This window comes from Calypte anna, chromosome 3 (genome assembly GCF_003957555.1).
Source record: "Calypte anna isolate BGI_N300 chromosome 3, bCalAnn1_v1.p, whole genome shotgun sequence".
Lineage (NCBI taxonomy): Eukaryota > Metazoa > Chordata > Aves > Apodiformes > Trochilidae > Calypte > Calypte anna.
Window position 1 is genome coordinate 110,040,588 of NC_044246.1, and position 17,738 is coordinate 110,058,325.

At 35.4% G+C, this 17,738-nt stretch overlaps 1 protein-coding gene across 5 annotated transcripts in view; it reads left to right on the plus strand.

Annotated features, from left to right (window-relative positions):
- SUPT3H (SPT3 homolog, SAGA and STAGA complex component) overlaps positions 1-17,738 on the plus strand; it is a 266,847-nt gene that overhangs the window by 183,868 nt on the left and 65,241 nt on the right. For all 5 annotated transcript variants that reach the window (XM_030448348.1, XM_030448350.1, XM_030448345.1 and 2 more), the window contains exons 5-6: positions 40-130; positions 1,003-1,139. In XM_030448348.1, the coding sequence (XP_030304208.1) occupies positions 40-130; positions 1,003-1,139 (228 nt within the window). The remainder of the gene's footprint in view (positions 1-39; positions 131-1,002; positions 1,140-17,738) is intronic.

Consider the following 17,738-nt stretch of genomic DNA (forward strand, 5'->3'; position numbering starts at 1 on the left):
TATAATATTAATTAATATAAATTTGTTTTTTTCTCTTAGAAGAAGCTTAGAAGGCTACTTAAATACATGTTTTTTCGAGACTACAAATCTAAAATTGTCAAAGGAATAGAAGAAGATGACCTCCTTGAAGGTAGAAAAAAGATTTACTTAATTTGGGGGAGGCTTGATATTTTATAAATGTGCTAAGCAGCATTCTGCAAAGTCTGAGGCTCTTGCTTAATACTTAGAGATGCAAAAATACTATGTTCTAAGTAATTTGGTTCTAAATCTCTTCTTTTCCATTTAAAATGCTTCACACCATCCAGCTGATAAGTAATGTTTAATATTAGAACTCCACTGCAAGATAAGGCACTGGTGCTAATAAAGCACTAACTGGTGTCATTTAAATGTGGCAGCTACTGTGTGCAATGGAATGGACATTTGTTAAAAGTTCTTATCAAAGGGTTAGGGCATGTTTTACAAAAATATCCCCTAATCTGAAGCCACTGAAGACTAATATATGACCTGGGTTTGCTTTCAGTGGAGTTTAACATCTTTTACCTCGAATCTGTAATGTATGTGGTAAACACTGTTGTTTACCCATTTCATGAGCAAGATGCAGAATTTATAAACAATGCATCTACAGAAAAATCTCTTTGAATTGAAAACGTATTCTTGCCATATAAATTGCTCATATAAAGTTTGATGGTTTATATTCATAGAAGAAGGGTGTTTTCTTCTACAGCTCTGTCTGATTTGTGGGTCCTTCAATGGGAAGTAATTAATGACCAGGTTTTACCACAAGGTTAGAATTAAAAACATCAAAGATGTGTTTTCAATCCAGAACTACCTCAGTGACATCACTTCAGTGAGGCAGCACAACTTGTATGAGGAGGACAGTAGGAAAAATCCTTTTCTCCAAAATGCATCAGATTCTAAAACATGTCCCTCCTGGGGACATCAGTTGATGTTTGGAGAAGGCAAATAACTTAAACTTCTTGATTTTTGCTTACCTTTGGGAAGACAAATTCAGCAGTAACAACACCAACAAAAGGCAGAAGCTGGCACAAGACTTTCTTCATTCCATTGACCAAACTGGAGAGCTCTTAGCCATGTTTGAAGATGATGAGATTGATGATGTCAAGCAGGAGCGGATGGAGGTAATTCTTTTCTTTTACTGATACCCAGCTCCAGCAGAGAAAATTAAAATGTTTCATAGCATCATGCTGCTCAGATGCTTTTTTCATGTTGCATATTATATCATCATTACATCTTTTTTCCTCTAGCCCAGATGCTGTAAAGGAATGCTATTTCCATATTTACCCTATTTCCTCAAATATTTACTGATATCTAAGTAAGCATACTGAGAAGGAAGATTATGAAATGGTAGTTTGAGATCTTTCTGTATCCCACATACTTGTATTTCCTTCCTGGAGAAAACAGATTCTATTCATACATAATTCACATGCATTTCTCACAATATTTTTTTTCTTTTCCATTATTCCTCACATTAGAAAATCATATTTCAATAGAATGCAATGTATGCAATTGTGCTGAGGACTCTTCTCATATAACACAGCTTGCAGTTAGTAATGAGAATAGTTTGTGCAAACATCCTCCAGTATATTCTCCTTTCTCCATTCTGCTTTCAAGTCCTATTCTCTGGTCTATGTACTTAAGAAAACCTATGTCTGTATTGCAGAGTACATTACCATAGCACTCTCAGAAAGCTAGGTGGGATCAAGAATTCAGTAAAGTTGTCTTAGCATGAAAATCTGTGGAATGATACCAGGTTTACTCAGTTTTACTAAGGTTTAGCTAAACTGACTCAAGATATTACGTCATAGCCAGTGCACCTTATTAGAACTTAGAAGCTGTCTTTTCTGTCAGTAGAGCATCTTCTTGGATGTCATTTACTATGAAGCATTTATAAGATCCAAAAGCTGTATCTGTACTAGTTAACGAACTAGGCCAGCATCAGTTCTCTGGCCCCAAAGGCAGGTGACGTGGCCTGGTTTGGTTCCCTATGGATAAATTTTCCATGGATGGACCCTGTCTTTTTGAAAGCCCTGTCCATAGACAATATGGAGAATAATCCATGGCCCCTGTTCATGCCCAGTGACTCTTTTTTGGGAAACTAGATGTCAAGGGTAGAACTGTGCCAGGAGCATACTCAAAATTCCACACTAGTTTTTGGGTCAATTTCAGTCCTTTTTACTTGGTGGCTGTTGGAAAGTCACTATTTTTAGAAGGCTTTTTATCCCCTTTTAGTGGGAGAAGTTGAGTTCTGTGATTTGGTTTTCTTTCTATGCTGAGGTGGCTGAAGCATTCAGTTATATTTGTGTATGATTAGGGCCTCATGTCACTTTCATGAAAAATTCTAAGAAATAATGAAATATTTTGTCCTGCCCTGGTTGTAACAATCATTTTTTGTTATTAATGGAGCCCCTCTTCATAACTGAGGCTTTCCCAGACTTATTTCCCCTTCCTTCTCCCCTGGAAGGGTTAGAAATCAAAACATTAAAAAATCTCTTTTCTCTAATAATTTCTCTGGGTACAAGTCCCATTTCTCCCCACCTGAGAACCACTGTTGTAGAGCAGTTGGTTTGGAAACATGGTTTCTTTTAATTTCTTTTATTTCTTACTTATGCAAAATTTTATGCTTTGCATAAAGGCAGGCAAATCTTTTCAGCTTGTAAGCACAAAAGTAGGTAACAGCTCTGTTCTGAATGAATGGATTAGGTGCTCGTCTTTACATTCTTTTCTGTTGTTCCAGTATAAAAAACAATTTGTGATTAAATAATACACAAGTTGTTACCAGTATCAAGTTGTCTGTCTTAGATTGTCAAGGAATGTGTTCCTCTAATAAAATACTTCTCTTTCATCTGACTACATGTTTTGTTTTTTCTTACTAGACTGTAATTAATGAACCATAGTGTGTATGTATATATATACTTAAAGCAAGTCTTGCCTCTATTGCACTCCTTTATTACATATTGTGAAGGCTTGTTCTGTTTCTATGTTAAAAAAAAAAATAAATAAATCAAGATCTACTTTTTTTAGAATAGTTCCAGAAATCATACACAAGTATGAAATTAATACTATGTATTTTATTTCTCATTAGGTGTTAAAACTAATAACAAAACATAAAAGATTGCTGGAGTCATGCTATTCCAAATCTTTAACATAATTTTGGATTTGTTTTGTTTGGGAATTTGTTGTCACTTTGAGGTGGATGGAAAGGAATCAAAGATAGTAGGAAATGTGATCCATTCCTAAAGGAAGAGTTGTTGGTGGATGGGATAGTCTCCTATATCACATTTTCTTTGTGCCTGAGATTGTTTAATCCATGCTAAATTTTAGAGGAAATCCAATAGGCACTTTGAAAGTGTCTTTAAATATTCTTTAAAGAATTAGTATGCTAAAATCATGAACTGCAATCTTAAGGCAGTGTTCCTTTTAAGTCTCAATTACCTCAGAAATGTGTGGTGATCTTGATTTGGACAACTGTAAATCATTTCAATTCTATTTTGCCTTTGGGCAAAATCATGCTAAGATGTTCAGAGCAGATGATAAACATATATTTCTGATGTCATTATGGGCTAAACAGGATATGATTGTTTTGGAGTATGGTTTCAGTTATAGTAAAAAAAGCAAATATTGTTCATGCTCATTTCTTTTAAAAAATTTTATAAAATTAGAGCTAAGACTTCATGAAATTGCTGCTGTTCTGTGAGATCTACTTTGGATTTGTATCACAGATGACTAAGCAAAGCTCCAAGCCACTTTCAAACATTGCTGAAAGACAAATGACTTTACACTTTTGACTAAAACCCACCCACTAACACTCAGATTTAAAAGAAAGAACATTCTTCTAGGATTGTGTATAGAACCTACTGATGTATACTGTGGTTTTAATTTGAAGGAAAGAGACTATCTCTGAAGCAGGAATAATAACAATGTGCAAAGAAAAATGGAATACATTTGAAATACAGGGCAGAAATTAAGAACAAAATTCACAGTACTTTGTCATAATACATGATTGTGTTATTGATGCATTGAGATTTGATGGCTTACTATAAAACTGCAATTAATAATGGCAAACCAAAACAAAATAAACCAGAGGAAATAAAGACAGAGGAATAGTAGCTCTGTCTCATTTATGGTTAGCATTTTGCCTTCCTAGGATAGCAGTAAAACACCAGTGAAATGCTGGTGGAATAAGAGCAGTTATATATGGGTTAAACTAATTCAGTTCATAGGTGTTGTTGAACTGTGCATGTGAAGGAGACCTACTGGGATGACAGATGACAAACTCCTGAAACTAACATGGGTAATCTCTGCTACCTTATTCATGCATCACATGAGCCTCTTAACAACCAGAGCTGGTGTTGTTTGGGAATTCAGTATCCCTTCCATTGCTTGCTGTAGGAGAGAATTCATGATAAATAAAACCTTGCAAGTAGACAACTTAGTGCTGTAGTATGGATAACACACACTTAATAGAAACTGCATGCAGGAAGACAAAATATAGGTTTTTTTGTTACTAAGTACCAGGGCATTGTTTCTCAGTGATATTTATATTGTTCCTCTTCTTGCTGTGTAATTTTTGTTATAAACTTATTTTTCTGTTCTTCGGTAGAAATTACTTTAACTTTCTTACCAATTTTGGACTCATGTGGGCAGAAACTCAGTTTTGAGGAAGAATCTTTGCATTTAATAAGTGGCAATTTCTGCTATCTTTCAATATTGTGCCCAAATCTAATAATTTATTAATTTTTAGAATCACAGTTTATAAGCCTTTACCCTTCATAAATTCTAACAGCTACACCCTATGAAGAACACATCTTGGGGCAAGATTTGGCTACAGACCAAACATTTAAATTTATCTCAGGTTTTTTGTTTTTGAGCTCAGCGTCTCATCTCCCACTGTAATTACTGGAGACCCAGGTGGTGTAAATAGTGGAGTTTAGAAAACAGTTTGGCTGTTCAAATATTTATATCTTCTTTATGGTGAGCTGCTGCACAGCTCTGCAGACTCCTTTGCATGTATTTATCTTGCAGGGAGTTTCTCTGTGTTGCCAGTTACCATTCTACTCCTATCCTGGCCAGATGTGGGGAGTGGAGGCTGAAAGACTAAGATAGAAAATATTAGAAGTGGAAAATCTTTGAGTTTTGGGGAACTGGTGAAGGGTTGGAGTATATATGCTCACAAGTATATATAGCTGCTCAGGTTCACTTGAGAATAGGAGTGTAATCCCTATTGCAGTTTTGTGCTGTCTCTAAAAGTATTCTTACAAATCTATAATCCATTTGCCTTGCATTGGCCCACATCTAGAATTGCAGCTTTCTGATGTTCTAACATTTACATCAGCAACTCAAGTTATAGCATTAGTTATAACTCAGTTATAGCCTTATATTTTAAGACTATATTTTATATTTTTATAGCCTTGTATTTTAGCTTTTGAAAAAGAAGATAAAAGATAAGGTTTAACATTTTTAAATACAAACAAAGGGATCCCAGTGATAGGGCACAGAAGGACTATCCACACCTTTAAAAACTCCATGTCTTATGGTACATTCTCATATAGACTAAATAATTGAAGCACAGAGTGTTAACCAATATCATCCTCACTTGTGTATCCAGGCTAAATAAAAGAAGACTGAATTTTAAAAGAGGCTTATAATGACAATAGAATAATAGAATTGTTTAGGTTGGGAAACACCTTTGATACCATAAAATTTTAGAATCCTTGAATGGTTTAGGTTGGATGGGACCTTAAAGATCCTTCAGTTCCCCCCACCATCCATGGGCAGTGACAGCACCAGATTCCTCCAAGCTCCAAGTCTGGGAAACCTCTGCCAGTTCTCACCACCCTCATAGTGAAGAATTTCTGCCTAATGTCTAACCAAAATCTGCCCTCTCAGTTTAAAACTGTTAAACTTTGTTCTACCACTACACAGCCTTGCATAAAATCCATCCCCAGGTTTCTTCTTGGCCCCCTTTAAGTACTGGAAGGCCACTATAATGTCATTGACTCCAACTGTGAAGCTAACATCAACTCAACCCATTGTCAAATAGGAGCAAAAGGATTCCTACCCAAGGATACTTGATTCTTGGGACACTGATGAAATTAAAACCAGGAACTCCTTCTCCCACCTCCTTTAACTGCTTTGAGAGCTTGGTGCAGCCCTACCACAATCAAGGCTGAATTTTGCTTAAGGATATCTGCCTACAAATTTAAACATCCCAGTAACTGAGTTCTGTGTCTACACAGAAATGCGAAAGAAACAACCCAGGGGGAAGTTTGTATCTTGGATCAGAGAGAAAAAAAAATGCTTTATGGGCTTTTTTGTTTGTTTGTTTGTTTTTCAAAACATTAAAATCATATTTAAGTGGAATTCATCAGATGATAGGAAAAGGCACTTTCAGTGCCTTCAGGCTGGTTCTTCTTGGAGAAGGAAGTTCTGAGCACACAGTGGGACTTTATGAAAAATTGAGTATAATTGCAATATCTAATAGACCAAAAGGTTAACATCAGTTCCCTATATGCTGTTGACTTCTGATACAACTAGATACAAAGGTTAAAAAGAATATAGATGGAAATCAAGAAAAAAGCCCTTTGTTCTCTAGGCAATGTTTTTTCAGTGTTACAAAACAACCTTACAGAAGTTGGGAATCCAAGTATAGAGGGAATTCATGTCACTACATCACTCGTGTCTCCAGATGAGTGCAGAAATACCACAACTAGTAGCATCTCCACTGTAAATTAGCTCTATGGGCATCAAAGTGTTTGTAACCATTATTTGGGATAAAAGTAAGCCTCTGGGATTAATGGGCTCTCTGATTACACATTGCTTGGGAATGTTTGGGATACAGTGAACTCACTGTTTCGTTTGAGTAATGGTTGAGTTGCTTTTAAAAGTAAACAGAAAGTAAACAGAACCAGTTTTTCATTATTATCTATATGTCTGTAAATATTGTGTCATTCTCCTTGGAATGGGAAAAAGTTATCAAGTGGAAACAGTTTCTTACTATAGCCAATAATATCAATAGACCTTTTACACTGCTACAAATCTAAGATTATTCAGGCTTTTTCCCATGGGGCTTGATTGCTATGGATACATAAAGCATGCTATTTGTTTGGGTCTTCAGTCCCATAAAATATTGTTGGTTTTAGAGCATTTTAGTGCATATTGCTCATACTGCAAATTTAGGTGGTTTTGCTTGGGAGGACGAGGTGTTATTTGCTTTTCTTTCTTTTAGTTCTTTGAGTATTTTTTTGCCACTGTTTGCTTTTTCTGAGGAAGAGGAAGATTCTGGGCTGCTGCATTTTGTATTTTTGACACCCTAATGACTGTGTTTTAACCTAATATTTGGGAAGAAACTTTATATATGTGTATTATTTATATCTATAATTAAATGTAGATGCACATACATATAAACAGTATTTCCATGGAGCATTTGATTGGGAGCCAAATGTAGGGCTAAAGAAACATTTTCCTTCAAGTGTATTTTAATACTGTGTTTATTTGCAATCTTGTCTTGAACATATTTGTTGTCTAGATGTACTGGTCTATATATTGGTACTCACAGTGTAGTTACTGTTTATGTAGACTTTGGGAAGACAGAATGATGCTCAAGTCTGACAGAGGTCCCCTTGGTAATAAGTTATTGAGATTCCTGTCATGCTTTAAAGTAATTAAACAAATCAGTGTGGATAATGCTTTGTAATTCTGAGGGTGTATAGAAATGTGATCAAGTAAATCTTTTCTGCAAGGAAGGATGTAAAAGGGGGAAAAAAAGGATTTTTTTTTTCTGGTCTTTAAACCCATATATAGTAAATTGCTAATCTCTTAAACTCCATGTTTAAATCCATTCTAACAAATTACTAAGAATCCCTTTCTTTTAAATGAGCAGTAGTGCTCTGATAGCAGAGTGAGTGAAGTGTGTGTCATCACAGCCTCCCCATCCAGTCTGTAGAATTCAGACAATATGGAGAAGCACTGAAAGTAATTTGCAGGCTGAAATCTATCTAAATATAACCAAAATGAGCTCAGTTCTATTGAACTGCGAAAGTTAATGGGGTAAAAAAGAAATCTGTTGAAGGCTGTTGAATACAAAGACCCTGCATTTGGTTAAGCAAGTGCTTGAGCCATAAATCACTGAGTGCTGTAGGATTAGTCAGAAAAATAATTATTATAATTTTCTCTTTTAGTTATTCCTAAGCCATCATGGCTCACTACTGTTGGAGCCTGTGCTACATGGAGATTTGAGCTGTGTCTCCTTATGGGTATTTGATCTTTGCTTTTCTCCTTTTACAGGAGCTTTGAGGAATTATTTTTCTTTTTTCCTTCTGACCACACAATTAGCTAGGACTAGTGCAATTTTTCTCCTCAGAAGAGGTCATTTTGCAGGCTTCTGGACTATGCTGCCCAGGGCCTATGAATTTGGATAGGATTTTGTGAACCTCTGTCACAGGACTTCAAGCAAAAAAGCACTTGATTCACTTACTAGTCGCTGTCACCAGTTTCCTTTGAGTAAGTTCCAGTCTAAAGGCTGTCACAAGATTTCACTACGTATTTCCCAGTTCCTAAGTAGAAAGGTTGTCATTTCTCACTGTCTTTTGCAAAGCCACCAGGAGCCAAGGCTTCCCCCTTCATTTACCCTAACACTCACATGACAATTGGGAAAGCCAAGTGCTCTCTTGCCTTAGATGAAGGTTGATGAGACCATTGGTCCTATTGAATTGAGAAGTTTTTTAGAAATACCAGTATTTTTTGTTTCAAAGCTTATTTTGGTTAGGATTCCACTTGTAACCTGCCACTCAGGCACTCCCTAAAACAGGATCCTACAGCAGATTTTCAAAGTAGATGTTTTAGAATAAGAACTACTACAACGAGTGCAAACTATGCATGCTAATGTGATTTTTGGTTAATCAGCTTTCCATGTAAATAAGCATTCTAGGAATTAAAGTGAGCATAGGACATCTCTTCACTAGGGTAGTTGCCTCCCTTTTTTACTGCATTTTCTTGAAGCATTTCTTTCTTATTAAACAGGCTTAGCTGCTGAATCTTACAAACTGAAAAATAAAGCAGTAGCTCATAGCATGGCAAATAAATAATGAGTCATGATACCAGGAAAGCAGGTCTGCCATTCAGAAGAACCATGTTGACAGGCCAGAGGGATGGGTTGATGGCAACCTCTTGAACCTCAAGAAAGGCAAAAGTGGGATACAAGAACCCCGTTCACCAGTACAGCTTGTAGGCACATACTGGGCTGTGTTAATGAGAAGTTAATAATACTTTCCCATTATTTGGCATTTGTGAGACCAGTTCTGGGATCTCTGTCCAATTTTGTGCTCCCAAGAACAAGAAGGTCTGTGATGAACTGAAACAAGTCTGGCAGAGGGTCATCAGGAACTTCAGGGGGCTGGAGCACCTGACATATGACAGAAGCCTAGGAGACAAGAGCTTCTTCAGTCTGAAAAAGAAGAGGATAAAGGGAAAAGTTTTAGCTTTGACTAATGGCAGCATATGGAGGAGATGTAGCCAGGTCCTGCTTGGTTATGTGTGGGGAGAGTTTAGAGTGATAAGTAGGGGGGAAAAAAATTCTGTTCAAACACTGAAAATGGTTGGCCAGAGAGTGTGAAGTCTTCAACTTTGGAGATATTCCAAACCTGACTGGTCAAGGTCCTGAGCTATTTGATATAACTGGACCTCTTCTGAGTAGAGGGTTGAACTAGATATTTCTGGAAAAGTCCCAGACCTTTTCTGGTGTGAATTATCCTGCCACCCTATGATTCTTCACTGAAGTTTCCCATTTCAGATATTAAAATGGCAGGTGGGGTAGAAATAGAAGAGCTTTTATAAAACACACAGATGATAAAGCATCTCACATTTCTAAGAACTGTTTAAAAATGTAGGTAGCGTATAATTGGACTTTCCAGCTTCTGCACTTTCTGTAATCTGTAACTGCTGGTATTTCCTGGAATGGATGTTTTATGTATACAAGGAACAGGGTTTTCTGTCTTTCATTTTGTCTCAGTCACTGTGGTTTATTTTATCTATAATGTTGCTTGCTGTATTCTTCCGTAAGAATACGATCTGACTGCTGTGCAAAACTGCACGTGGTGGTAGCTTCACACATGTGTCACAGCTATGGAACCAGAAGCAGTAAGATTTAAGCATTTTAAATGTCTGATGAAATGGTAAAGTAATACCATCCAGCTCTACATTTTGCAAAATGGGAGATGGATCCTTACCCGTCCTTGTTTAGAAAACAAAACTGAGAATACTCAGAGAGTTACACACATTCATTAAAAGAATAAAAAAAGGTTATTTTAATTTAGATACTCAGGTAAGAAAGTTATTTTCAGAGAGCTACCTTACATGAAATTCTCATGAGGTGAACATGCAGAGTTTAATCTTACAGATATTCATGAGATCAGCATTTGATCCTTTTTATAATCTGGGGTTCCCACTTAGCTAACTTTAAGGTGGCAAAAATTAGGCATTGCTGCTGCTTTGGCTTGAAAAAGCACATCCACATCTAGACCTGAACTTTCAAGGAAGACAAGATCATAATACTACCTTTAAGAAAAATACAGATTTTGCATTGAGAATTAATTTTAGAAATGGGTTTATGTGAATTCAGAAAGATCTTTATCAACGTTTGGTCCACAGGAATACTTTTTGAGAAATAATAATAAAAAATAATATTCTCAGCTGAATGTGCAGATTAATGACCTCAGATGTAGTTCTTCTCACTTTTGCATGCAGGTAGTGTAAGGCTTTTAGAATGTATTTGGCTTAATGATATCTGGATCATAGACACAATTCTTTTGGTGTTTTAAAAGAGATTTCTTTAAAAGCAATGGTAAGAGAGCAATGTGACGTGGTAACATCAAAAATGCATTTAGATGCATATATTTTATTCTCAAATAAATCTTAAGACATTTTTTTCCTGACTCCTCTTCTGAGTGGCACATATAAGGAGCAAAGATATGGCCTCCTGTGTAGCAGCATTAAGTGCTGTTGGAACTTTGCCTCTGGAACTTCGGAAGCAATCATTAAATTTGGTTTTCTATTTGATCAAACGAAAGAAGGACTGGTAGTCTCTGTCAGAGGGCTGGATTTTATTTCCCAAGGCTAACAGCCATTTCCAGGACTTTGTCAGACCTACTAAGAGTTGTAATTTTTTGTTGTTGTTGTTGGTTTTTTTTCTCTACCATTGTCAGATGGTATTATTTAAAATCAGTTCATCCACTTGTGTGGGATTCATATCCTATATCATACAGTGACTCTGACAAGAAGATGCTTTTACTAGGAGTGTTATTCAAAGCACTGTTGATTTTCTCAGGCTGCAGACATCTGCAGAAAAAGCTTGTAGAACATACAGCATCTGGTATTGAGTCCTAGCTCCTTACACAGACCATATCAAACAGCTTAGAAACGGAACACATACTCTACATCCGCTTGGAAAGAATTTTTTTTATGTTTATTGTGGATGTATTAGCTGTCAGCTCATATCATCAGCTAATTATTTTATATCTGAAAATTGTAATAGCATCCTCAGATGTACTAAGCTCAGGCAGATTTCCAGCTACTAATCACACCCTTCTTAAAATGGTAGTTAACTCTTGATGTACCCCATGGCTGGAGATCTGATTTCCAGTTCCAGTATTTAAAGAAATGTATTAGTGACAGGACTTCTGTGCCTGCTAACCTTGCTACTCTGAATTCTATTTTAAAGAAAGAGATAAAAATGCTAGAGAGATATTAGCACCTTTGAGAAATGCTAAATCTGACTCTAAAAATGTTGGAAAAATTCAAAAACCCTCAGCCAATTAGCCACCAATAAAATGTAACTTTTCTCCAACAATATATATGATGGCATGAAAATCTAGAGCAGCTTCTAATAGCACAGTCAATGAATTAATGCCAAACTGGTCATTAGTGTTGCTAATTATTGGCACCTTCAGTAACTAATGGACTTCAACCTTATAAGCTGTCCTTCAAAATCTTATTCTTAAAGATACTGAGGTTTGCATCCCAACTGTCTTAAATTGTTAAGTATAATATTTTGAACTGAAGACAGTTTTCCATTATTCTGTGACCAAGGATGTGCAATTTTTTCCATTTTTCTTTTTTTTTTCATATGTCTTTGATTCACCTTGCCACTCTTCCATTTCCCTAAAAACCCTTAGCCCTTTCAGTTCAGTCAGTCAGAACCTCCAAGAAAATCTAAATAGAATGGGAGAAATCTTTAGGAATATGAAGAGGTTTTGACATTTCCAAAATTAAGTAATTTTCCTTTTCAAATTAAATTTACAAAGCTGTAAGTGCCCAGCAATAAAAATATCAACCTGAGCTATGGCATATATTTAATATCTTTGTAACAGATGCTGAACAGGAATTATAGCCATAGCTTTCTTCTTGGATTTTCCTGTTAGTAGGGTTCTGAGGTATTTCTTGCTAAACTCTTGAATTCAAAGCTTTCAACCTTTAAAAGTCATTTGACCAACTGCAGAATAAAGTAGAATAAAAGTAACAATTCATCCTATATTTAAAAATGTTCTATGTTCTCCTCTTTTGTAAATGACTGAAAACTGTGCAATTCAACATTGCTAACACCTTTGGAAGGTATTGCTTTTGTTGGAAGGGATTTTAACAATGTGTGCAGGGAATAGTTATATATATATGTATTATATATATATTACAGATAAGTTATATATATATATTATATATATATTACAGATAAGTTATATATAATATATATCAATATATATATAAATTTTTATATTCTATAAATATATAATATTTATTTCTGTAACAGGATGGCTGAATGAATGGTATGTTAAAAACACTTATTAATACAACATAACAATGAGTGCATCGAGCGCTGCAAATTAAGATTGAAAGTCAAATGCCCCAAACTGACCCTTTTTCTTAATGTCTCACAATCTGAATACTATTTTATTTACTGATTTGAAGTAAAAAATGGTTTCTTTCTTATGACTGCACTCAGAGGACCTATAGTTATTTAGTAGGACTGAGAATCTGAGTGGTTAATTTAATAGATCATAATTAACTTTATAAATAAAGTTACATTTCAATGAATTCTTTTCAAGTGATTTTTTAAATGACACGTTTCTATAGTATACAGTTACAAGGAACTCTATCAGTGTTGCTTTGAATTACTGTATTATGGCAAATTAGAAATGTTTCAAAATATTTTCTAATCTTGCATATCTCTCCAAATGGGATAAAATTAAACAAAGCTTTTTCTTTAAATAAATATTTTTAAATACTCTGAATAATTTAGACTATTTTACCTCAAAGTTCATTGATAATTCTGATACAGTGGTAAACTTTGTTTGTTCACGTATTTGAGGCTAGCTTGAATTGAGATTTACACTCAAAAAGGGAAGCTCAATATCTGCACATTTAGGCAGCTCATCAAAATACTTTCAGAACTAAAGCAGTATGCAGCATCCAGCTCAATTTATGAATTAGTGCTGCATTTTTAAATATAGTTGAGAATTTCTGAGGTCACTGACATACAGCATTCAGATATTTTCTAGGTGATGTAAAGGTCAGACTTCACTGAATTATGCCTTGTTGCAGACTAAAGTAGTTTTAAAATAATTGCAGACTTGTAACATTGAGCAGTCCAAGAGTGCTGTAGGATTTAGCTGAGGCAGAGTTAGCATTAGCTCATTATATCAATATTTGGAGGATTCAGATTCTCAAGAGTTGTTTCTTTGGAAAGCTGCATATATTCATTATCAGTTTAAACCATCAGGACAAGAACTGCCTTTGTCTTGGAAATATAAATAGAGACTTGTCAATGGAAGATGAAGACTCTCCACCACTTTACAAATGAAGGGAATGTGTAACAAAGGCTGTAGAAATCTGAAATTTCAGCTAAAATATTAGTTTAATGGCATGTGCTATACTAAAAAGCTTAGGAATATTTCACGACCAAAATGTTTCTTCTAATGTGTTGTTTTAAATTCTGTATTACTTAAGCAAATATTTAAATATTATATTAGTTTTTCTGCATACTTGACGTGAATATAATTCTACCTTCCTGCCAAGTATGTCAAAACCCAAATTCACTTTCATTTGCCAGGGTAAATGTTTATTTTGTTTTCCCACATAATGTGCTCTTTAAAGTGTCACCGGGATACCAAATCTGATTGCTTTTTAATAGAGACACAGTGGGGTTTTTTTTGCTTTCATTAGGAAACAGGATAAACTATCAGTTAAGCTTATGGTAATGAATCCATATACAGTAGATGCTCTTTGCTCTCCTTCCTCTCATCTCAAGATTAAAAAAAAAAAAGAGATTTCCATCAAAACTATTGTAATGTCACCTCATTTATCATAAAGACCTGAAGGGTTTGGAGCAGTAATGGGTGTTGGGTGGCAAGCAGTGTTGCAGAAAGGAAGATACATGGACTGGTTTCTTCCGTTAAAGGTAAGCTCTGATGACTTGATCAGGCTCCCCAAAATGATTTTGTTGTTTGTTTTACTGTGAAGTGGATGAGATTATTTAAGATATAATTCAGTGGAAAGTTGCTGTTAAGAAACTGTGGTTTCACTAGTACAGAAGATCTACATCTCAGATGCTAAAAGCTGCCAGCTATATCCTTGTATGATTTTTCATAAGTCAGTAAGTTTCACTTTGACTTTCATCCTTGCATGTCTCAAAGTATTTATCCAGTCTTAACCAAAGTAAAGAAACCTGGCAATTTGTTCACCAATTAAAATTCTGAATAATCTGCTTTTAAATGATTGATGTATCTACAAAGTTTCACCTAAAAGTTCCAGTTCTACCTTCTAATATCTGGTTTAAGTATTTAAGTAATTAAATGTATATTGCAATTATAAATTCAAATTTTATATTTTTTGAGATTTTCCTTTTTTCCAGAGAAGGGAATAGAAATGCTTAGTAGGAAAATGCTTGTAGTAACTTTGATGGTGTTGATTATTTTGAATTAATTACAGCATATGTTTCTTTATTTTTATGTAAATGCTTAATGATTTTGTTGTACAATTATCAATAGGCATGATGTATGGGACTAACTAAATATATTGTTCCAAATTAGCCAAATTACTTGATGGTTCAAATTAACTTGATTCCAAATGCTAAACCACGTTGTTAAATCCTGGAATCTTCACATGTTGATTTTTTATCATTAGAAAGAAAAAAGAGAAGCAGAGACAAAAAAGAGAATCATTTGCTGATTATACAATTGCCTCCAGGGAAATAATGGTTTTATTCTTCTATTTCTCATTTATGTAGTGGAGATAATGCTTGCAATGCTACTATAAAGATAAATTTGATCATCTTTAAAGAAATAAAGAAAGAATAAGGAGTAGCAGCATAGTAAAATTTACCTAATCAAATAAATAGCAAGTGGCACACAGTCATTAGTGTTTGACTAATGAAATATTCACTCTTGGCTAAATTTAGTGTCATGAATGAAGTCCCAATAAAAAGAAATATCTTGATGCTTTTGTTCAAAGCCTTTCAGTTCAGAGAGTGCTTTTTAGGATCTTCTCACTCTCCAAAGCTGGGCACATTGTGCAGTTTTGGTTTTTGTCCCCCAGTCTGTGCAAGCTGCATGCACAGGGCTTGTGTGCCTCATGGCATCACCACACAGACATTGCACTGCTTTAACATCAGTGCAAATGACCTCATAAGCTTTGTAACAGTAGTGAAAAAGCCTTAAAATGGGATTAACTCAACCTTTATTTATACTGGGTCATGCTCGGATGTCAAATTAGGAGCAGAACCCAGGTAGAAGTTTTGAATATTGAAGTCCTTTTCTGATCAGGAAACCTGACTTTTTCTGGCCAAATTCAGCTTATAAAGTTGAAAGAGACTTCTTTCTTATCAGTTATTTTGAGCTTAAATAGAAATACAATCTCTCTTTATCAAAACACATGCAGATTATGTGTAGTGTTCACTGTTTTTCTGAGGAAAATATTTCCTTTTTACTTAGTGTGTTGACTCACTCTCTTAATTTTGTGATGTGATTTTTATCTGGAGTTCAACATCTTATAATTATCAAATTAGAAAGGCTTTTGCAAAAGAATAGAAATCTAACCACAGAATTAGATTCAGTGGCATAAATGCCACAAGTTGAATGTGAAATATCTGTATGCACACATCTTGTGTTAGGGAAACAAGAGTACATTTTTCTAATTCCACTTTGCCTTGTTCTCTCATTACAGTGGATGGAAAAAGTTTTCTAATAGAAAAAGTCACTTCAAGTAACTGCATTCTTCAGTCACATGCCAAGGAGAGCATCTACATACATGTAGTACTATGTATTTTAATTTTGATTAATTTTAATTGGTTAATTTTGCTGCCTTCCTTATAGCCATTCATCAATTCCCAGATTCATTAGAAATTTCCAGATTTGGATACGTCATGGAAAATGGAAAAATTGCTTTACGCATTTTTGCATTTTCTAGGTTATGTGGTTAATGACTTAGTGACCTCCCTTCCAAGAACCCAACCAGCTTCCTGTGCTAGGTGCCTCTGGTAGCTTGTAATTTCCCAGTTTGCATTTACCAACATCTCTGTATGGCTACAGGGTGAAGTTCTCAGTTGGCAGCCACATCCCCTTCTATCAGTCTTCTGCATTCCTGCCTCCTGCAGGGAGGAGGGCACATCCCAAGCTGATACAGTCTCTTACCACACATGCAATAGGTGTAATCAGCCTGTACAAGTGCCTCTCTTTTCCAATTGAAGGCTTACAAGACCCCTAAAAAACCAAATAACAGTGGAGGAAAATATTGTGAAGGTGAGAAGGTTCTTAAGGATTTTTTGAGATGACACGTAATAAAACTACTACTAGAAATTTGCATATAATCCAATTTAAATATTAAGGAAAACCACATTTCTAACCTGACTGTCCTTTTATTTATCCATCTATCCATATCCCTAGGCATAAAGCTAAAGGAAATATTTTTAAAATTTCTCAATTTAAAAATGTCTCTATAATTTTTGTATTATTGTTAAACAGAATCAGAGTATCATAGAGTGTCAGGCTGGAAGGGACCTCAAGGATCATCTGGTCCAACCCTTCTAATATTATTGTTTATATGAGACATCACCCCATCAGTCTGAGACTTAAAACTTTCCAAAGTGGGGGAATTCACTGCTTCCCCTGGGGGACCATTCCAATGTCTGACTGTCCTCAGAGTGAAAAATTTTGCTTAATTGTGTTCAATTGGAGTCTCCCCAGGAACAACTTGTGCCTATTGCCTCTTATCTTGTCCATGTGACTCCTTGTAAAGAAGGAATCTCCATCTTCTTTGTAGCCCCCCTTTAAGTAGTGGAACATCATAATAAAGTCTCCCCTAAGCCTTGTGGCCCCTCCTCTGGACCCTCTCCATCCTATCTGCATCCTTTTTGTAGAGCAGGGTCCAAAACTGGATGCTATGCTCCAGGTGCAGTCTGACAAGGGACAAGTAGAGCAGGATGATGACTTCTTTATCTCTAAATGAGAGTAAGAATTAAATAGAATGTGGTGCCTGATTTTGACTGCACAGAGAAGAAAAACACGTAAAATATGTTATGCAAAAGGAACTGTTTTGTTGGTTATATCTACCAGACAATGAGTGAGGCCTATTTTAATGACCAGAATTTTTACTTGTGAGATGCTATGGCTGTTAATACAAACTTCATTTCTAAACTGAGCAACCTGATCTAGTGGAAGGTGTCCCTGCCCATGACG